The sequence below is a fragment of the Tasmannia lanceolata genome, unplaced genomic scaffold (genome assembly GCF_043159265.1).
Source record: "Tasmannia lanceolata isolate RefF3 unplaced genomic scaffold, GAP_Taslan_0.1 ptg000037l, whole genome shotgun sequence".
NCBI classification, from domain to species: Eukaryota; Viridiplantae; Streptophyta; class Magnoliopsida; order Canellales; family Winteraceae; genus Tasmannia; species Tasmannia lanceolata.
In genome coordinates this window covers 52,608,199-52,631,715 of record NW_027518714.1, presented here as the reverse complement: position 1 = coordinate 52,631,715, position 23,517 = coordinate 52,608,199, and the positions used below count along the sequence as shown (strand labels likewise).

Below are 23,517 nucleotides of genomic sequence, written 5' to 3'. Positions count from 1 at the left end.
TAGCCACAAACCTCTGATTCTTCTCGTGGAATCACCCAAAAGACAATATTTTTTACATGAATATGTCACCAACACAATGTGGTGTTTCTTACAAATAAATCGGAACGAACGTAAACTAAGTGGGCATCTATGCACAGCCCGGCGAAACATATAAAAATCTCTAAAGTACAAACACTACACCCTCAAATAGGGAGGAGAGTAGAAACTCTTACATCACTGTGCAATTGCACTTGGATTCCAGCTTTGGAGGCTTCATACTCTCAACCTTCTTTGGACTTTCTCCGTTACAAGTAGAGTCGTCTTGGAATTTCATATCATCATCTGTCTTGGCCAATGGGGTCTTGACATTTGTTTCTAACCGCTTCTGCTTAGCCTTTACGGATTTTGGCGTGCGTTTATTAGAACTCCTGCCACGTGGTTCCTTTCTGTTGGAAGTGGATTTGCCCAAGAGAGTAACTGTTGGCCGAGAACCCTCGAGAGGGACAGAGTCATCCTTCTCAATTGCAATGGTAGCAGCCTGGTAGGCCAGATTGTGAATTATAGAACTGCAGAATAGTATGGTATCAGTTGCTTCATCCAATGTCAAGCTTCTCAATTTATGTCCGTTGGGCCTCTCAACTGTTATAGCAGTCCCTTCTGCCAAAAGCCAGAAACCCGTCACAAGATATACTACTTACCATATGACAAACTCCAGTTGAAAGCACTTCCATTGGGAAGTCTTTTTACAAAACAGAAACTTGTTTAAAATGGCAAGCAAGCAACATAATTATTCAGCTGATCACCTGTTGCCTATTACATATCTTTTACAGTGTCAGGTCCTTAGTGTTATACTCAGGTTGATTTTTTTTAGTGATAAAAATTTTATTAAAGAAAAAGGAGAACCCAAAGACCGAGGTGGTCAAGTATATCCAAACCACATGAGAGATGATAAAGAGCAACGGAAAGCAATCAAGAATCTCCTCGGTGGCATCTGCCAGTCTCCTCGGGTGGCTACCATCCACTCAACCATCTGACCGCATTGAGGAAATCTCCCTCAATAATTATCTAGTCTAACTGAATCTAATCCAACAATATGATGCCATGAAGAAGCACATGAATCTCCGCCAAGTTACCGTCTTTGATACCTATCAGACCCGAAAAGCTCATATATTCTCTATCTAAAGACTTTAGCAGACCTCCAATGATGGCTGGACCTGAGTTGCCGAAGCTTGAGCAGTCAGAGTTCAGTTCGAACTTTCTATAGGAGGGAGCAGATCCCACTTAGGGTGTGGGCCATCCTTGGTGCACCAGCTCGACCGAATCTCCTCCCAAGCTTTATAGAAATAAGTTGCCAAATTTCCCTCTAAAGTCGGGAAGTATCACTGCCCACTGAACCACCGTCAAGAAGATGTCTAAACTCTTTGAGATGTCTTTGAAGACTCACGTTTCTCTCCTTCCAAACTCGCCAAAGAGTAGTTACAAAGAAAAGGTTCTGAAGAATCTTAGCTCTATGAGACCAAGTGGCGTAAAGCCACATCTCCGTAAGACCATCAATGTGACCAGGGAGGACCCATCTAACTCCGAATTGACCGAAAACAACATGACAAAGCTCACGAGTGTAAGTGCAATGTAGTAACAAATGGTCTCAACACAATTTGTTGGCCTGGCGGACCCCTCCCGCGCCCCCCCCCCCCCCGCATACACACAACATCTCCGGAGATTTCCATACTTATATAGAGATTTTTTATACATCGAGGGATGTTGAATGTTTCTTTTCCTATGGCCATAAAGAAGGAAATAATTTCACCGACCTGCATAGGATTGATTTTAGCTTGTAATTTTTTCCATTCTCTTTTTGTTTGGTTTGTTGTTTGTAGTGGCTTGCTTTGGCATGCTGTTTTTTCTTAATGAGATCTCATTTGTCCGAAAAAACGGAAGAGGGGTAAAGAAAACGGGAACCATAAAACCATACTTTCAATCATGACATTATTTCCAAATTATTAAGAAAACAATAAATTCACACAGAGAATTAAATTTCAAAACTAATGGTGATGGCCCAATTCTAGAAATTATTAAAAGGCATAGAAGGGTCTATACTTGATATCACCAAACAAGAGGACAAAAAATAAATTTACTAGAATAATGTCAAGCACACGACAATGAGCGCTCCTCCAATGTTTGATTAACACCAAGGTTACCGGAAACTCCCTCAGAAAGTGGGAAGCTTGCTTCCCCGAATCGCGTTTCGGAAGTGGGAAACTCGGCACTTCCCCAAAACTGGGTAAGCGCGTTTCCGATTCATGGGAAGCGCGTTTCCCATTTCTTGCGAAGCAAGTTTCCCAAACTTTGGGAAGCGAGTTTCCCAAATTTTTATTTTCTTTTTTTGTTTGTTTGGAATATTTTTTCTTCACTTTTCATTTTCTTTTTCTTTTCTGCTTATTTTCTTTAGTTTTATTCAATTGGCAAGTGGAGTGATCTTAGTTAATTTCTTCATTTAAGCAACTAATATTTAAGTTGATTAATCATGTAATTGTCCATTACATACTTGAGAAAATATCTTTGATATTTGATATTTTTATTAATGATTGGGAATAGGATCCGCATGTAAATTAGTTATTTTGGTTGGAGTTGATATTTAATGTAAGTTGAAATTTCGATTCGTTTATGGTAGTTGGATTCGATTTGCTCATCTTACTTGGAAACTTGAATACACTTGCATTTAAATTTTATAAATATCAAAAAAATTATTGAACCTTATTTCTAATTGTCACTATTTTTGTATAACTTAAATTTTCATTATTTTTTTTTAATATTTTCTGCGCTTCTTGTTCACTTCCTTGCCGCTTCCCTTTACGCTTCCCCAACCCTTGACGCTTCCCGCTTCCTCCCTTCCCAAAAGCCCTCACTTCCCGCTCCGGCAACTATGATGAAGAACTTTGTACTCATCCAAGAGAACCAAACAAGAAGACGACCTCTATATTTCCACGTCTACAAGACTTGGTTACTAGAATAAGTGAACACATATCAAATCCCTAGGCCTTGTGTCTTGTCAATACCCAAAGCCCAACTCAAGGATGTTAATGTTGAAACATTAACATATAAGAGCAGAAAATGAATGAGCACATGAACGAGTGTTAGGTTGTCAAGCTTAATGAAGGCTTCACAGGATAAGACCTTAGAATGAGAACTTGACCAAATCAAAGCGAGCTGAGTCTACGGACAAGACACTGCCCTTATCTTCTCATGATTTTCCTCTCAAGGCATAGTGGCCACAAGATCACTACCCCAAAAGGTTTTGACACTTCAATGGTACACAAGAGGATAAAAAAATAATTTGAAGACAAAAATGGAAAAAGGCCACATCTATGTGACCCTCCTCCTATTGCCATATGGCTCTTAAAGTTTACTTTATTCCCTACCCTCACATAAAAGAGAGATGATTAGAAGAATCTGCACTACCACTACTTCATCGAAAGTCAGAAGTAAAAGCCAGCTGAGGCAAGTGTGGTGATGAATTTCTCATACCAGGAACGAGGAACGAGGAGCTTACTTGAGACCTAAGAGAGCAGTTGATTCTTTTCCCGATGTTGATAGACGCTTACTACGAGTGATAATCACAACAATAATAGGAGCTTTCAAGGGAGTTAGACATGTACAGATAGTAGCTAATAGTGGCATCCCTTATGGGTCGAGGGTCCCACCCCTTCGATGTAAACACCCATTATAAGTGAAATACAAGCAACGACAGCGAGTCTTGCCCGTCATTTGAATGTCAACAAAAAATTGAGTACCTTGATGGGAGCATTTTTAGTCCATCACAGATGGTGGAATGCTCAACAAACAACAACTGTTATGCTTTTATATTGAATTATCTAATATTTACTGCTGGTATCTAGCTATTTTGAATTGAAATCTTGAACCCTAAGAAAACTAAATGCTCACTGAAACTCATCTGAAAAATATGATTGAATAAAAATGTTGATCACAATCAATCTAAAACCAATCCAGTCGCACACAAAAAATCAAAACAAAAATAACAAATAACTAGTAGCAAATATGATAGAGCATGTAGCGGATTTGATAGAGGAGCGGAGTGCTGTCTTGTGGCTTAAGAGGGGCAGAATTTTGTGGCATTTGGCTCTTATAGCAGTGTTCTGGGTTTTATTTTAAGAAAGGAAACAACTGTGTTTTTTAGAGTGTGACGAGATGCAGCTACATAACAAAGTAGAAGTATCTCCTCGATAGTAAAATGAGCAGGGGCTCTTTCTGATTTGTAGGGCGTATTAGAATCCTCTTAGCACAAATCTTGAGCTGAGGTTCAGGTAAGTATAATCTCTTCGAGCATGCCAACTCCCAGATACGTATGCCTCCTCCAACCTGAAGGGTGAAGCTTAACTTTGACGACTGAAGCATTGGGAACCAAGAACCAGCAAGTCTGGATGGTCTTATTTGTGAGGCAGTTGGTAACACCAAGCGGGCTTCCTATGGTTAATTAGGTGAAACAGAATCAAACGAGGCAGAAGTCATGGTGGAGGATCTTATTCGGCAGTTGAAACAGAGCTTCGCTGACGTGTTCGAGAAGATTCTAGACCGAGCAAAGGTTCATTATGTGATACTCCAAGATACGTGGCGTTCAGCCAATAGCGAAGCTGATCAGTTGGCTCATTCTGGAGTTATGAGAACTGGTTTGGAGTTTTTTTTCCTTCCCTTTTGATGTCTGAAGTGTTATTTTCCTCCTATTTGTTTTGGTTTATTGTCAACCACGTCGGTCATCAGGCTTTGCCTCTTTCTTTTTATATAATATCGCTGTCATTAAAAAAACGAATAACTAGCAAAAAATTAAACAAAAAATATCCTCATACTGTTTTTCGATCAAAATCAAGTGGGTGTGCCCCACTAGTAACATTTGTCACGGGCCTTTTCTTTTTCCCGCGGACAAAACCGTGCGGCGCCCCAACATAAACATATTCTAGGGCCGGTCTTCTCCGGTGCAAGTACCTGAACGCCCTACACACCCAATACCTCTTGATTCCTTGTGCTCACGATCTCCAAGATGTTTAGCAGGCTAGTGCAAAGTCCATCCGGCTTGTTGTTGTCGTGCACATCCTTAAATCCACTATCATCTAGCTTGTTGTTGTCATACACATCCTTAAATCCACTATCGTGATGAGCCTGCATTACGAGTTCATCGAACACAAGGCCCTCAAGCCAAGTGCAAAGTTCATCTAGTGCAAGGCATAACGATGCCATGCACAAACCCGCCAGGCCTCACGACCCGGCAACTCAAGGCACAAACATGTGTCATAAATCGATCCGCAGGGACCAAAGTCCTGACAAGCAACTCCAACCATAAGGAGAGGAGGCCGGGTCCAGCCCTGCTCCGCTCCACCAAGCTCAAAGACTTCGGCGCTCACACCCCCACATCGAGGGACCATTTGCAAGATTGTGGCATGAGTCCACTCTCCTGTTCGGATAGCTGTCTGAAGCCAATCAAGAAATGAGGCATTGTCCGCCACATCCCAATCTGCCAAACCTAAAAGCTTGGTCATCCAAGAAGCAAGCATGCCTCATGGACTAATCCGCAAGCCTTGCGTCTCGAGAGGGAGGCCAACTTATGGAAAGCCTAGAGATTGGCCTATCCACAAGACGTATTGCGGTGCTGAGGCATAGTTGTGATACAACCTTAGCGGCAGTTCATACGTGCAATGCAAGTGGGAACCCAACCCAAAAAGCACTATTTTTTTTTTTTTTTTTCAAAAATTGACAGATATATATTAAATTCATACGAAGATTACATAGTGGAGGGACAAGGAGTCCCTTCGTAAGTACATTATATCAGTGTTTAAAAATGCGGACCCGACGCGGAACGCGGCCGAAGAAAATCCTTGTCAACTCGGCACGGACGCGGTTGGCGCGGTTGATGCGGTCAGATCAGATGAGTCTTCATTTAAAAAAATAAATAAATAATAGAAAAAGTATAGAAATAATATAGAGGTATTTTTAAAAGGAAATGTTAGCAGCACTACTGTATTTTGATGAGGGCACTCCTCACTTTATTAAAAGTACGGTATGGTCCGCACCATAGGATGATCCAAACCGTTCAATAGATGGGCCACAGCATAAATAGCTTGTGCCTAAAAAATCATTTCCATAGGTTGATCCTAACCCTCCCATCTGAATTGTAGAGGGTTGATCCTAACCCTCTATAGATCTGAGGGTTAGGATCAACCTATGGAAATAATTTTTGGGGCACAACCTATTTAGGCTGTGGCCCATCTAATGGACGGTTTGGATCATCTTATGATGCGGGCCATACCGTACTTTTAATAAAGTGAGGAGTGCCCTCATCAAAATACATTAGTGCCGATAACATTTCCCTTTTTAAAATGGAATTTGCTAGGCAATTTTGTAAAAAGCCATTCAACGGCTCACAGCCCACTTTTACAGCAGAGAACCACCTCAGATTCATTAAGTGCCCGTAATGAATAAGACAAAATATGCGGCTTTTTGCAAGATTGCCTAGTAGATCCCTTAAAAAAATGTTATATTCTCCCTCCTATTTACCTGGGACAGCCCCTGTAGTCCAAAAAAAGTAGTTATAAATACACTCGAAGGGGTTGCCACAAATAAACAGAGGGACACTAATGGCACTTCCCAAATATTTAGGGGTTGAAAAGGCATGATAGAACGGCTGTATTGGTTGGCAGGTGACAAGTGACAACACATTCAACCATCTTGTTTTTTTTATTTTTACTGGAAACGAATCTTGTGATTGGAAAAAGTTTTTATTTTTACTGTAGTTGGTAGGTGACAAGTGACAAGACATTCAGCCCTATAGCTTTCAGCGGTCTACTACATTGAAAAAACAAATCTTGTTTTTTATTTTTACGGAGTCATTCTTTTTTTTTTTTGGTTCAACATGACTCGGACTCGGCCGAGTCGTGACTCTATAACGCGGCTACCACCATTCCGCGTCGACTCGGCCGAGTCCCGAGCCGAGCCAACGAGTTTTAAAACACTGCATTATATGATGACCTAGGAGATAACTCCAGGTCCCTGGAAGAACAAAAATCCAGAAACTTTTCTCCTTTCCCCGTTCCCTTTACATACTTCACACCCCAACAGAGTTTCCAACTTTACGATCTATTTATGATTAAAGTCCCATTCATGGGTGCCGCCGCTTCCAATTTCCACTTTCAATGATAAGGTAAAAATTTCACTTCAAGCCCTTTCCCATCCAAATGTCGCTTCAAGCAGCTATGCTTTGTTAAAGAACGCATTTTCTCCCTAATTTTCACCTCTTACAGTAGGAAGACCCTCCTAAACCCAACAATCCTTTCAACTTAGCACTAATAATAATACTAAGACAGTTAGAGAAACCATTAACGTTTCCAAACCCCGAGAAGCAGCCTTACATCCAGCTTCCATCGAGGCAGAAGCAAGTGCGTTTCAAAAGCACCGAATCACCTCAGGGTGATGCATGCCCTGGAGATAGATTGGGAAGTATTCAGATTATTAGGAATCCGCTCAATCTCTCTTTCCTTCGGATGGCTTCCTGAAGATGGCTTTATAGAGTAATTCGGTTGGTTTTTTAATTTTTTATCGAGGGAACAACTCCCAAGATGGCTTTCTGAATCTCCAGGACCGGCTCTCTGCTTTCATAAACAGCAGGAAACAAAATCCCGAGACTTGAGAATCATGCCAGAAAGGCGTGATCCGGTGATCCCTTTTTTGAGAATACCTAGGGTCTTCTTTGGCTTTGGTTTTTTACCATCAGGACCTTTAGATTTAGATGGTCTAATTCGCTTTAATTCTTGATCGGAAAAAGTCTCACCTGCCCGCACGCCCCTTTTGGTGCTAATACAGATCCCAAAAGATTATCATCAATCCCTGAGGGATACATAACCTTGGGAGCCTTGGGACCACTACCCTTTTTTTTTTACGGGGATTTGAAATTTGAATTTGAATGGTTGGATCCGAAGGACCCAACGGTCTTCCTGCAGGGATTCCTCCACTCAGCCGGTAACCCATTTCCCATTGCCGGGATCACCGGTGGCCTTCTACCATGAGATTGGCCCACAAGTGGGTCAGCCATTGGAGCCAGAATCGGCAGAATCAACAGACTCATCGGGTTCGAACTTGTCGTTTTATGGGAGGAAGTGTTATGCGGAACCGATTGGGGCTCATTGCTTTCTAAGGATTGGGGTATTTCAATTCCAATGGTGAAGCAATCACCCAATATCCGAATCTGTACAGAAGGGTGAGATAACTTCCATCTAGGGGTTAGGTTTTAGCCGACACAAAGCTCATACAATGATCATGACTTCCTTTCATCCTTACTTCCAAAACCGGGCCAAAGATTTTTCCTAAAGCTTCCACCGTAGAGGTAGCCCAAGCGTGTAACGGAATTCAGTAAAAATTAACCTAAATTTCTTCTGCTCCTTGCACAAAGTCCTTATGCCAAGCAAAAAGAGATAGCAACTGGCTTCCACAAGCCTCGAGGCCTTTTGCCAGAACCCTGGCAGTCAAATCTGTGGAGTCAAACATGAAAAAGAACTTCATCCTTTGTTAGAACACAAGGTTTGGTGAGAGAAGGGATGTTCCAAAAGCTTTTAGCCCATTTCCAAAGTTCATCCAAGGTCCCATTGCTGTCCCTTCCCCTACCAATCAGACACGCCTTTAAAATGTCAATCCGCATTTCCAACTCCTTCCTCGAAATAGATGAAGTCGAGGTCCCTTCCTCAATAGATGTCAGGATCTCCCCAAAATCAGGCCACCACTTACTCCCATCCTCAACACTAGTTGAAGGCTTCTTCGGCTGGTAGACAGGAGTCAAGACTGGAAGATGAGCAATTATCTGTTTGCTCTGGTGACACCACCGGCATCGATTCCGCCATCTAAAGTTAAGGTAGTCACAGGTTGAGAAAAGCCAATCCTCATGCCACCTCTCCGATGTTGCCTATTTAGCTGTCTTCCCCATTCTCTGACTTGTGTTCCCTTTTTTCGGCAGGCAAGAATCCCAAAAAGCACCATTTTTGGCCCCATCATCGACCAAAGAAGCTAGAACCTCCTTGTAGAAAACTCACAATCCGCACCAAAGCTCCCCTTAGAGCACGCCTACAAACTACAACTTGACTTCCCATTGTGCCTCAAACACAACGAAGGTCCTCGTATAGCCCTTCAACACAAGACTAAGGGCAACTAAGGTTCCTGCCCACAGCCTACTGGGCCTAGGGGGTTTGCATGTCACGGGAAGCCAGCCCCCTAAAGGATTGGGCTAACCAGTCCCCTCAGATACGAGTGCCCACTAAACGTCTTCTGCCAACATACTTTCAAAGACGCAATGAGACGCCTAACTGTCGTAGTGCCAACTACGTCCCCGCGACACTCCCCCACCTGATAACGTCGATTCCCTTGTCAACACTAAGCACACTGCGAACTCAACTCCACGTTAGCAACTGCTTAACATTCTTGAAAATAAATGCCACTGGCACTTCGACAACTTGGCCCTTCCTGACCTTCTTACCCCTTCTTGTACCACATTGCCCTAAAGTTCTGCCACTGCCTTCTCAATTCTCCTAAAGTTATCTTCCACATTGGTGGTTTTCCCAAACTCCAATGATGGTTTTTAGTGATTCCAACAAATACCAATGATGGTTTGCCGAACTCCTCCAAACTCTGATGGCTTGACGAACTCCACAAAACTCAACGATGGTTGGCTGAACTCCACCAAACTAGAATGAGGGTAGAGCAACCAGACTTGATTTTTCCTCTCAAGCAATCCGTAGATTCCTCCTTAGCTGCACCCGAGCTTCTTTTGGAGCAGTCTTATGAAATAGAGCATGAGGGTTTCTTGAACTCCCCCAGACATAGGGGAGAGTGGAGTGTCCGACTTGCATCCCCCAAGCAACCCTTAGGTTCCCCTTTAGCTTCCCCTATAAGCTTTTAGGACGGTCTAACACTATAAGACATGCTTCCTCTCGTCTAACCCCCGGAATTCTGCCACGTTCTCTTGTGGCATGGCATTTGCCTCATTGGACAAGTGTGAAGTATCACTAGAAGCAACCTACATTCCCGGACAAAAGGAACCACCCCAATGGTCCTCTTCATGGCTATCAAGCCCCAGTCGTCAGTATTTTACTCCTCTCCTTAGGATTACCACTATTCGTTTCAGAGTGAAATGTGTACCTTGACCAAGGTCCTTCAATGTTTCCTCTTCACCCCAAGAGCATCTCCAGTCCTTCAAACCGGTTAAAGCCTTCACCCAACTAACCAATCCACCTCTGTAAGCTCTTGGTGCTGACCAAGAGCATCTCTAGTAATTCAAATTGGTTAAAGCCTTCACTCAAGTAAGCAATCTACCTCTGTAAGCTCTTGGGCTGACCAAGAGCATCTCTAGTCCTTCAAACCGGTTAAATCCTTCATTGAAGTAAGCTCTTGGTGCTGACAAATTCAGCACCTCATCTCTTAGAGAAGGGCTATGCCTGCAAGGCCTGCAAGTCATCCCTCGCATATCATCTGAAGCCCTCAGGCAATAGATAACCCTCAGCTACTTAGCCAACACTGCAACAGACCATATCCAACTTCCCATCCGTCACTTTTGACCTCACCCATTGATGGGTTGCTGAACATGCCAATCCATTTACTGACGGTTGCTGCTCTTTCACATTATCAAAGCTTCAAGCAAATCCATACAATAATGCCAATACAAACTTTGACGGGATATATCTTTTCAAGCCATCACGCCTCTGCTGTGCGACTCTGATAAGATAGGGGAGACTCCATGCCTTCAACCTGCTATTACATGTCACATTACTTGTCGAGCTGACAAAGTAGCCCATGCCACCAACACACACACAACATTGAGAAAGCTACGCATCCACTCTTTGGAAAGTAACCCCTACACTTTTGCTCTATTCGACTAACATCTTGACTTTCAAGGTGTCAGTTCCAAGGACTTCCGCAATCTTAGCTTACCAAGCTACCACCACTTGGCCAACATTCAAGTTCAACCCGACTTTGCCACAATTCTGAAAGACTCCCCGTTCTTTTGTTCATTATCATTGTACTTGATATGCACTAACTATAGCCACAATCACTGCCACTGCTACAACTATACCAAGCACCGACATATTCAATACCATCATTTGCACCCAAACGCCAACTCTACCTTCGATTCCCACTATAAGAGGCAACAATTTAGAATAGATCCCAACCAATAGGCAACATTGATGCCAACCAGCACTAAAACCAACTATCAAAGGTACCCATCTCCGCAACACTGGGTTCAGAACTTGCTTCGATATTGATTGTATCAGGGGCCATGAAATTCATTGCTCTGATTTACTACATATTAGAGCAATCATCTTTAGCTCTGTACAATTTTTCGACTCTGATGCCAACTATCAAATCATTCATCTTTAGCTCTAATACCAACTATTCAAAGCATTCATCTTTAACTCTATAATCTTTTGCTCTGATACCAATTGTCATAGGCATCTCTCTCTCTCTCTCTCTCTCTCTCTCTCTCGCTTGCTAGATCCCAATTGCGCACAAAAAGAAAAAGAAAAAAAAAAACCAACTCTCCTCTTGTCTGTTTGCCGTAACCCCCATCCTCCACTCCCTTTGCCGTCAAACCCAATCCCCCAAAATTCACATTTACATTCCTAAATCCCAAATCCCTAAATCAAAATCCCCAATCTCTATCCCACAACCTCAATCTTTCCTTCCTCTTTTGAATTCCATCTGGGAAGAAAACTTCTTCCCAAATCCTTTTTGGCATCCCAAAACTCCTCTTTAATCCATTATTTTCTCTTTTCTATATTTTTTGGCTTGTGTTTGTGTAGATATACTCCCAAAAATCCTTTTTCCATTCCCAAAACTCTACTCCAAATCCTTTATTTTCTCTTTTGTAAATTTTTTTGGTCTTTATGGCCTTTGTCTTCATCTCCAAGGTGCACCCCAAGTGTTCGATGAAATGTCCGAAAGAGATTTGGTACCTTGCAAGGCTTCTTTTCTTTGCAAGTTGAAGGTATTCAGCCTTCAACTTGAGGGGGAGTATTGTCATGTTGTCTATATTGTCTTCTTTGACGTCTTCTCTTCTCTTAGTATTGTCTTCTTTCTTGTCTTGTTGTCTACGGGCTCATGTAGTCTCTTAGTCCACCTTCATATGGTTTCATTGATTTGAAGAAAGCGTATGATAGGGTTCCCAGGAGTGTTATGTGGCGGGTCCTTGAAAGGAAAAAAGTGCCTATTAAATATGTTGATATGATTAAGGATATGTACGATGGAGCAGTAACTAGTGTCAGAACTACGGATGGCACGTCTAGTGAGTTTCCAATTACAATAGGACTGCACCAAGGATCAGCTCTAAGCCCCTATCTTTTTACTCTAGTCATGGATGAACTTACAGAGGGTATTCAGGACAAGGTGCCGTGGTATATATTATTTGCAGTGACATGGTATTAATTGACGAAACCAAAGCAAGAGTTAATGCTAAGGTAGAGTTATGGAGAACTACTTTGGAATCCAAAGCTTTTAGACTGAGCAGAACTAAGACAGAGTATATGGAGTGCAACATTAGTAAGGTAAGGAGGCGGGGCGATGATTTAGTAAATATCACTAAACAAGAGGTACCTAAGAGGGATATCTTTCGCTATCTAGGTTCAATCCTACATAAGAAAGGAGAGATTGAAGAGGATGTTAACCACATAATAAGAGCAGGTTGGTTGAAGCGGAAGCATGCTTCAAGAGTTATGTGCGATCGTAAAATACCAACTAAGTTGAAGGGAAAGTTTTATAAGACAACTGTGAGGCCAGAAATGTTGTACGACTCAAAATGTTGGGCCACCAAGAAGCAGCATGTGCATAAAATGAGTGTAGCGGAGATGCGAATGCTTAGATGGGTGTGCGGCCACATAAGGTTAGATCGAATTAAAAATGAAGACATCTGTAAACAGGTGGGGGTGGCACTAATTGAGGAGAAGATGAGAGAGCACCGCTTAAGATGGTTTCGGCATATCCAACGTAGGCCTTTGGATGCTCCAGTGAGAAGAAGTGACTCGTGCCAAGTTGATAGAGTAAAAAGAGGTAGGGGCAGACCGAAAACAACTTCGGTAGAAACAGTGAAGAAAGACTTGAGGGCTAGGAACATAACAGAGAACATGACCTTGCATGGGATAGAATGGGAGAAAATGATCCATGTAGACGAGCCCCACTAATTTGAGTTGGGTAGATCCTTTCACCTTCTTCATGAAAATTCTAAAGGATTCATTAGCCGACCCCAACTAGTTTGGGACAAGGGCTTAGGCTTAGCCGCTTAGCTGAGTTGAGCTGTACCAATATTCTAAACTACTCTACCCCTCACTCTCTTATAACAATCACCAGTGACCACCCACTACAGCTAATAAACATACATACATGCATGTATATATAAATGTGTGTGTATATATATATATATATATGAGAAAACATTTCCTACACACTTGTGTAGATAAGTTACCTACACACTAGCTTAAAATACAGTGGGGGCCCACATTGTTTGGGTGATCCAAACCATTCATTTGAATGGTCCTCACAGAGATAGGGTGTCCACAAAAAATCAGATCCATAGGATCACCCCAACCCTACGATTTGTGGAGGTAAAATGGACGTGTATAAACCTTTACAAATTAGTCCATTTTTTGCCTCCATAGTTTGAATGGTTGGGATGATCCTATGGATCTGATTTTTTGTGGACACCCTATCTATGTGAGGACCATTCAAATGAATGGTTTGGATCACCCAAACAATGTGGGCCCCCACTGTATTTTAAGCTAGTGTGTAGGTAACTTACCTACACAAGTGTGTAGGAAATGTTCTCTCTCTCTCTCTCTCTCTCTCTCTCTCTCTATATATATATATATATATATATATATATATATATATATATATATATATAGAGAGAGAGAGAGAGAGAGAGAGAGAGAAAAGTGTTTCTAGTTTGCCGACTAGAGATCATTCTCTAGTCCAGCGACCAAAAAACATGGGTCCCACCTTATTTGGGTGATGCAAAGCATTCATTTGATGGGCCCTGACATAGAGAGGGTGTCCACAATTTTTGTGGTGATCTAAAGCATTCATTTGATAGGCCCCATCATAGATAGGGCGTCCACAAAAAATCAGCTTCATAGGATCATCTTAACCCTTCCATTTGTGGGGCTAAAAAATGGACAGATTTGTGCCGATTTATAGCCGTCCATTTTAAGCTCCACAAATCACAGGGTTGGGATGATCCTATGGAGCTTATTTTTTGTGGACACCCTCTCTATGTCAGGGCCCATCAAATGAATGCTTTGCATCACCCAAATAAGGTGGGACCCAAGTGTTTTTAGTAGCCGGACTAGAGAATGATCTCTAGTCGGCAGACTAGAAACACTTTTCTCACATATATATATATATATATATATATATATATATATATATATATATATGAGGAAAATGATTGTGAGCTTGAAGCTCATATAGCTTATATGAGCTTGAGGGCCCAAACACATGTTGGGCCCACATTGTTGTGATGATCCAAACCATTCATTTGCAAGGCCCCATCATAGATAGGGTGTGTACCAAAAATCAGATCCATTGGACAATCCTAACCCTTCCAAAAGCGGAGGGAAAAAATGGGCAGATTTGTGGCAAACGGTGTCTATCCATTTTGCCCTCCACATTTGGATGGGTTAGGATGATCCTATGAAGCTGATTTTTTGTACACATCCTATCTATAAGGGCCTTTCAAATGAATGCTTTGGATCATCCTAACAATGTGGGCCCACATGTGTTTGGGCCCTCAAGCTCATATAGCTTATATGAGCTTTAAGCTCACAATCATTTTCCTCTATATATATATATATGAGAAAAGTGGTGGTGTGCTTAAGTGGTTATAACGCCTCCCATTCGTTTAAATGTTTGGGTCCCACATACAGGAACCAATGGGAGGTGTGATAACCACTTAAGCGTACCAAAAAACCAAAACTTTCCTCTCTCTCTCTCTCTCTCTCTCTCTCTCTCTATATATATATATATATATATATATATATATATATATATATATATATATATATGAGGAAAGTGTTTCTACTCGGCCGAGTAGAAAAGCTTATCTACTCCTCCCTTTAAAAAGTACAGTGGGCCCACACATTGTGGATGATCCAAAGCATTCATTTGATAGGTCTTATCATAGATAGGGTGTGCCCAAAAAATCAGCACCAAAGGGTCATCCTAGCCCTTCGTTTTGTTGGGCCTTGTAGAAACAGAATGGACGCACTGTGTAAGATGCGTAAGATGCGTCCATTCTGTTTCTACAAGGCCCAACAAAACGAAGGGCTAGGATGACCCTTTGGTGCTGATTTTTTGGGCACACCCTATCTATGATAAGACCTATCAAATGAATGCTTTGGATCATCCACAATGTGTGGGCCCACTGTACTTTTTAAAGGGAGGAGTAGATAAGCTTTTCTACTCGGCCGAGTAGAAACACTTTCCTCATATATATATATATATATATATATATATATATATATATATATATATATATATATAATATATTATAGGCTCAAGTACTGAAGTACAATCGACAAAAAGTGACAGAAGATCAGTTTTAAAGTTCACCAGAAAGTCAGATTCCATATCCAGTATGCATTACTCAAATGAATAGATAATGGTCGTAAATCAAATGAAAAGGCCAAAGTACTGACAGTCTAACATACATAAAGATTTCTAGACTACGGCACTAATAGGGGTGCAACTAGGGTCTGGTTGAAGCCAACCCGACTCTCAACCCGATGAAGGCTAACCCGACCCAACACGAAATATTAATATCTCAACCCAAACACAAACACAAACCCGACATGACACCTCAACCCAACTCAAACACAACCCAACCTGTGTTTTTTTTTTTCCGGGTTGAACCCACCTCGAGTTGCACCCCTAGGCACTAATTCAAGAATGCAATCTTAATTTAAGCCTACAACAATCCATGTTTATTCTAATACTATTCAAAATTTTGAAAACAACACTTCAGAAAAGATCTGTTGAGCATACTCTTAGCATATTATAATTTCAAAGAAGCACTGATATGAAGAACAAGAAAGTACCAAATCATTCCTTGGCATGGAAAACCGAAGAATTAGCCAAAAAATAAAAACTAATTATTGAAAGTGTGGCTCATATTTGCATCAATAACACCACACTGCACAGTCATAATTATGTGAGCATCGATGTGCAATTCGAGGCAAATGAGCAAAGTGAGACTACCTCTAAGTCAGTTTGCGGATGTTCATATTCACATTTTCAGATGAGAATGCATCAAAAACATGACAAGAGTCATAGGTATGAGCATCTATGAGCAATTCAAGGAAAGTGAGAAAACTGCAGACTACCTTTAAATCAGTTTACAGATGTTCATATTCATATTTTCAGCATAAGAATACGTAAACAGTAGTAAAAGAAAAAACTAGAAATTAATAGTTAATTTTGAAGTCTCCATTGTAGGGTTTGAAATTAAGATACAGAAAAATATAGTCAATTATTTTGAAGAGAACCCAGAATATTAGGAAGTGTCCACCGTTAATAATTAAAAACTTTCAACATAACACCAATGGAGAATTCTGTAAATGAGAAGGATAGTCTATCTGAAGATGATCTAGAAATATGAGGAAGCAAATGTTTTAAAAGTTTAAAATAAAATAGGCTGATCAGCAGGGGAAAAATCAGCTCTAAAGAAATGGAGATAGCAACTTGTCGCACAAAAAAGAGAAAAAGGAGATCAACCCAATCAATGAGTATGGGAGAGCCTAAATACCATGGGAATGATCCAAGATGTCAGATTCCGAAGCGGCAACCAATGCATCTTCTTCTAATCTACTGGAAAAGGAAGGCTCTTGGAATGCTTCAATAATGCTCTTTGAATTTGGGGAGCCTGGCCAATCAGTTTGTGAAAATGTTGAACTGTCATGGTCACCTTCCAGCTCTCCCAAGATCATAACTGAAGAGCCATGTGTGAGCACATCAGAACAATCTCCATAGACACTCTTATTGAGCATGGCATTTTCCTCCATGATAGGGGACTCTGCGGTCATAAACGATACATCCATATCTGAGATGCTCCTGGAATATTTTCGGAGGTCTTCAACATTCCCAGATGAAACACGATCTCCGTCATTTCGAAACTCTATTGCGGAATTACCTTCTAACTGGATGCACTGTGTGTGGCTCGATAACTCAGAGGCAGAAGCATCCAATAATCTGCAACTATCAGTTTGGTCAAGTTTATCTTCCTCGAGAAGCGCTGCCCTGATAAAGTAGGCATCTGTGTCAGTCGTTTCTGTATTTTCCAACTCTGAAGCTTTTTCTTCAGTAACTAGTTGTGTTTGTTCTAAAATTGCCAATTCCATATCTCTGACACAATCATCACAATTTTCTTCACTTGTGCTTTTGGTGCGAACCAAAGCTTCAGGTGCATTATTTGAAATTCCGGAAGAAGACAATCTGGTGCTTGGAGGCATTGCATTCATGCCGTCTCTGGAGTTTTCCAAGTCAGATTTCCTTCCACTTACCTGTCGATGAAAACGGCTCTCTGTCTGTCTAGATGAGCTCAAATCAACAGATGAAGAAGCTGAAACACTGTTATGCCCAATAGAACTTCTCATAGAATTTGCGATATCCCTTGCATACGAGGGATCATCAAAAGATATGTTTGTAGCACTAAATGACCTCCCTTGGACGACAGGCCACTTGCTACTACTTGACCTTTTCAGCAGGACAGAAATACCTGCACCTTCCGAGCCATCAACCCTTAAGCTTGGACGGGCACTACAATGTTGCAATTGCTGATCTACAATGCCACTGCCAGATTGGCTGGAAGTGACTGTTTGATGGCCCACAAATTGCGGGTCCACAAGACGCCGCTCCACTTCTTCCAAGCAATCATTGCCCTGCTCAACATTCCATTTATTTAGGTCAAGCATGGCTTCACTACTACTTTTTTCTGGCAATCCAGAGATCACTGGTTCAGATTCCAATTCCTTGCACAATATATTTTCTTCCAAAACCATATCAGAGCGACCCATGTTGCTCTGACAGACATACGGAGTTTCTGGAGTCCCTGGAGTCAACGGTTCATCTTTCACTGTACAGTCTTCACAGACATCTACATTCTCATCGCCTGGTTCCGTGACATAAAACTTCCTGCCACATTTAGAACAATGTGACATCATTTCACAATGATCAACCTCTGACGGATCACCTGCATCACGCTTTTCAGATTCGCTTGCCTCAAATTGGCTCATTGAGCTTCCATCAAAGTGCCCATTGCCATTGCTTGGCTTTCCATCACAGATTTCATGTCCAATGTCTTCGTGCAACTCCTCAACCTTATCAAAGATAAATACTTCCTCTTGTGGATCAGGATATGATGTCTTTCGCCATTCACTATTCAGATCATCCCCTTGATCATGGTCACTACCCTCAGTCTCAGGTGCAACACTAGCACCATGGTCGGAGCTAGCGTTACTGCTAGTTGTGACTGAAGAGTTCCTAGAGATCAACGGACGATGTGCAGTGCTTGCTTTCCCAACGTAAAAGGTGGAGGCTGGGACACTTGATAAAAGTGGCCTGAACATATTCTGAGGACTTTTACGATGATCCTACACCAAAACAAGAAATAAGGATAGCCTTCATGAGGTGTGGGATGGAAATGGCATAAACAGAAGTACAAATCAAGGGCCATGCCAAACTGCATGTGTAAGTTAATAATAACAGGGTGGACCTCCCAACAGCTAAATCTAAATGAGGAAAAAAAAAAAAACTACATGGCTCAAAATGCATGATAGTGATATAATTAGCCAGCAAACCAGTGTTTACATAACTAATTGGAACAAATCCATAACTATATAAGTAGAATTCACTCATAATAGCAATTTTTGTGTGTAGAAGCAAGGCAGACTAGGACTGTCGGACAATCATTCTACAGAAAATCAATAAGAAAAAACATCTGAATGAATAGCGATCAGAAAATAACAGGGACATACTAAGTCTAGCAGCCCTTTTATCTTGGTTGTTATTTCCCGGTAATACATAATTACAACTAATATTCATAATTTCAACACATTAAATGAAGGACAGAGAAGAACAGAACCTCCCTAAAATTATTGTTTTTGATGGGAACCTGCCTAAAATTATGCCTAAAATTATGAAAAGCTGAAGATAACTGCATATGACAAAAGGTATTTACACAAGTTCCATGAACCTCTTTTAACGGAATTAAAAACAGGCAGCCTCCCACTTTATGTGAGTCATACACAAGCCAAAATGTAGAATCAAATGCATCAAAGTTTTTGCCTTCTTTAGTTATCTGCACATATTAAAGGATAAGAGAATCATTGTGTAATCAGATTTCATTGGAAAGTGAGAACATACCATTTGCCGCAGTGCAGAATCAAATGATCTTTTTGGGGCAGAGCTTGTGGACAATGTCCTGGATCCTTTTTTGGAGAACCCGACAGTTCTGCTATTTGGAAATGGCCCATTTTTCCTTGCAGCTGATATTCCCACAGTTACAGACTTTAGAGAGTCCATATCATCATCGCCAGAAGATGCTACAGAACCCTTACTCTGAGAGCTGAAGCGGTCACGATCATGACTGTGTGATGAGGTGGCACTTCTAGCAGTAGGTGACATCGATAGCCTTCCAAATTTCGAGGAGGAATCCCTCCCATTCCTAGATGCTGGTGACAAGCCCCTTGTGTGAGATGTCGGACGATCTGATAGAGAAGTACGAAGGTTCGGGGGAGGATCCGAAGAGAAACCTGGGAGAGTTGATTGCCAAGCTTGTAATTTCGGAGAGGCAGAATTCCCACGACTTGAATTTCCTGGGGAGGTCCCTCTTCTCCCGGACGACAATGGTTGACCACTCGACCCGGTGCTCATCCTGCGGAGTGTGGGAGTAGAAGACCTTGAAGTAGGCGTTGAGGGTTTATTTGGGGGTGTAGATGGCCTCCGTGATGGAGTTGTAGACCGTGGAACGGGAGTTGGACTAGAATGGGAAGCAGAAGATGGTCTTCCTCTCGATTGAATGGTGTTATTAACAGACCGAGGGGATGGACTTAATCGATGTGGACTTGCACTACTTCTAGTGGTCCTATAACTCTTCTCTGTCTGCAACCAGATATGCATTACCAGATCAGAAAATTAAAGTGATAAATTTTAGAAGTGTGCAGGATATGTTTGGCAAATAAAAAATAACTTGGTCCAGAAAAACAATGGATGACATACCATTCCCGTTCTTGAGATAGAAATAGGTTGACTTCGAGGTCTACCCCTTTGGACAAGATTAACTGGTGGAGTCTCATCATCCAAGGAAGGGAAAAGAGGGGTGTCAGGGGGAGTTAATAGCCTGAAGGTCATGAACGCCACCAGTTCCATCAGTACCACATGCAGTTAAATACTAAGGTAGCAAAACTAGAATGAAAATAAGAAAAGGAAAATTCAATATCTCTCTAATTACAAGGTAAACATTCTAGTGCCAAAACTCAATCTAATGCAGTAAGGGACTGAAGACATATGAACATTTACAATGTAGAGAAATATCATGTCAGAGTAAGTTCATTTCTTCTGGTTTTGAGATCCATTTTCCTTTCATTGACAAATAATCCAAGAATCGTGCATAAATGGCACATGGATACAAAAAAGCCCTGCCTATCAACATATGAAGTTGGGGGGGGGGGGGGGAGGAATTCTTGAAGAAGCAGAGTTTTAATTATCTCAAGTTCAAAGCATAAAAAAAAATAGCTCAAATCATTGGGAAAATAAGTTACCAATCATAGTCGTTTTTCTCGCCATCTGCATTAAGTAGATCACTGCTCTCTCCTCGAACTGGAATGGTAATGCCAAGCTTGAAGTCCGAAAAGTATCTCAATTTAGTAGCTGTGGAAGGGAATTGAAGTTCTTAAAGAGAGGAAAAGGAATATATTACTATAAGGAAGAAATAAATGTATTACAGACCAGTCTAAATCTTATTTCTTAAAATATAAACACAAGAAAGCATCATAGTTAAGAGTTAAGATATAGAGGGTAGGTTCGAAAATTACACAGGGAGTCGTCGAGCTCATCAGATGATTGCAGCAAAAAAGTTTCCCTTTCCCTAGTTTGCATATCGTTGAAAAGTGCAAGATCATCATCTTTGTCTTTGAGGTGTAATCCACCCTCAAGACTGCGCCCCCGCTTGTGATTCTCTGTTCTAAGGTCTCTCACCGGAGAGAACCTCAATGCTGGGGAAGGAGGCATCCTCACCAACAGAATTCCTATCAGCGAGATCTCACTCCAATTTCGCTGGACCCGAGATCAAAACACAGATATCCAGGAACCCACAATGTATAAAGCATCGTGCTCGGACTTGACAGAGAAATGACTTAATTCCCAAATTCCACTTACAGAGATTCTAAACCCATATCCAGCAATGGGAAAACAAGTCTGATGAAGACCAAATGAAAATAACAATCAAAATCCACAGCACCTCTCACAGAAAACTCAAAACTATGGACTTATATATAAAATCAACTTCCCCAATTTCCAAAAACCAACAGCACACAAATGTACCTTCATCTTCGAGCTTGATTGACAAGATGAACCCATTTTTCCTCATAGATCACAGAAAACTCTGAACAACAGAAACAACAAAACAATCCTTTAGTGCAATCAGGGAACTGAAAAATACCAAATTTGAAACCCGAATCTCTCAGGAGAATGAGAATTCAGCTGAACAACAAAAGAAAAAAGAAAACAAAATTCCTCCCGTTTGGATAGCAAAATGCCTGTAAACACGTAATCAAACCTTAATATATCCAAATCCAAAAACCGAGAAAATCAAATTCCCATTAACCTCAGCAGAAATTCGTAACGAAGTAGAATTACCATCACAGACATAACAGTACCATATACTAAAAAATTCCAAATCGAAGCCTGGATCTCTCAAGAGGATGAGAATTCAGCTGAGCAACGAAAAAAAAAAAAAAATCCTCCCTTATGGATAGCAAAATGCCTGTAAACACGTAATCAAACCCTAATGTATCAAAATCCAAAAACCGAGAACAAATCAGATTCGTATTAACCTCAGCATAAATTCATGAGGAACTAGAATTACATTCGCAGAGATCACAGTCCCGTGTGCTGAAAAATACCAAATTGAAGCCTGAATCTCTTAAGAGGATGAGAATTCAGCTACGCAACCAAAGAAAAAGAAAAAACAAACAGAATTCCTCCTGTATGGATAGCAAAATGCCCATAAACACGTAACCAAACCCTAATATATACAAATCCGAAAACTGAGAAAAATCAAATTCCCATTACCCTCAGCAGAAATTCATAAGGAACTAGAATTCCACTCACAGAGATCCCATACCATATACTGAAAAATACCAAAATTGAAGCCTTAATCTTTCAATAGGATGAGAACTCAGCTGAGCAATAAAAGATAAAAAAAAATAAACAAAATTCCTTCCTTATCGGTAGCAAAATTCCCGTAAACATGTAATCAAACCCTAATACATCAAAATCCAAAAAAACGAATAAAACAGATTCCCATTAACCTCAGCAGAAATTCATAAGGAACTAGAATTACACTCAGAGATCACAGTACAATATCCAGGCAAACGTATTCTAACACTAAATTCCAACAACCAAAGTCTTCAAACGCATCAAAAAAAAAAAAAAAAAACCACGTAGACTTGTAAATTCTCCTTCAAATTGCTAATCCAAACTACAAGAACATAAAAAAAAAGCCAAAATAGCGTAAATTGCTTCAGAAAAACAACTATGAGTGTTCATTCGTCTTACCTTTTACGAGATCTCTTCCTTCCGAACTAGGGTTTCTAACTTTTGGAAGAAATTTCAAGTAAATACGAGTTTAATTTTCAAATCTGATGTGGTAAGAACGAATTGAGAGAGTCGGATCTGCAGCATTCAGCAATTTCAGAGCAAATCGAGAGGCGGATCGGAGAGAATTGCAGAAACCCTAATTCTCAGAACATTCTCTCTCTACAAACTCGACTGAATTTTAGAAATAGAAAATTACTAAGAGAGAGAAAAGAAAAAGTGAAAGAGAGAGAGAGAAAAACAAAACAAAACAAAAAAACGTAGAACTGGTGAGATCAAGCTTTCATTCTCTCTCTTTCAGTTTTCTCTCTGCAGTGATAGTGTTTTTTTTTTCTTTTCCTTTTCTTTTGTCACTGACAAGTGAATGAATCTACGGAAATGCCACTGAGTTTTGAGAAAATTTTCTTCTATTTTTTGAGTGCTGATGTTGGCACTACCATGTTTTGATAACTGCACTAGATCATCTTGTCTGTTTTTGTTTTGTAGACTTCGAGAGTGTAAAAATTGAGGGGTTCCCATAGCGAAGCCCCAGATATAAAAATTTTGAATAGTCTGCTGACGGCCTACCTATACTTTTGTTACTTCAATTTTCGATATGTGCTCCCACATTCACATGGTGGGTCCCACCTTTGA

General features: G+C 40.9%; 1 protein-coding gene across 1 annotated transcript; it reads right to left on the bottom strand.

The window, feature by feature from the left end:
• LOC143862677 (RUN/FYVE domain protein) lies at positions 1-23,131 on the bottom strand. The gene is made up of 8 exons (XM_077373748.1): positions 22,846-23,131; positions 21,610-21,670; positions 21,102-21,483; positions 20,829-20,937; positions 20,287-20,407; positions 19,432-20,169; positions 16,817-18,659; positions 1-636 (listed from the first exon to the last, which is right to left on the bottom strand). Exons 3-8 carry the CDS (start codon positions 21,295-21,297, stop codon positions 209-211), a joined length of 3,435 nt encoding a protein of 1,144 aa, XP_077229863.1. The 5' UTR covers positions 21,298-21,483; positions 21,610-21,670; positions 22,846-23,131; the 3' UTR covers positions 1-208.
• Between the last annotated feature and the right edge of the window lie 386 nt (positions 23,132-23,517).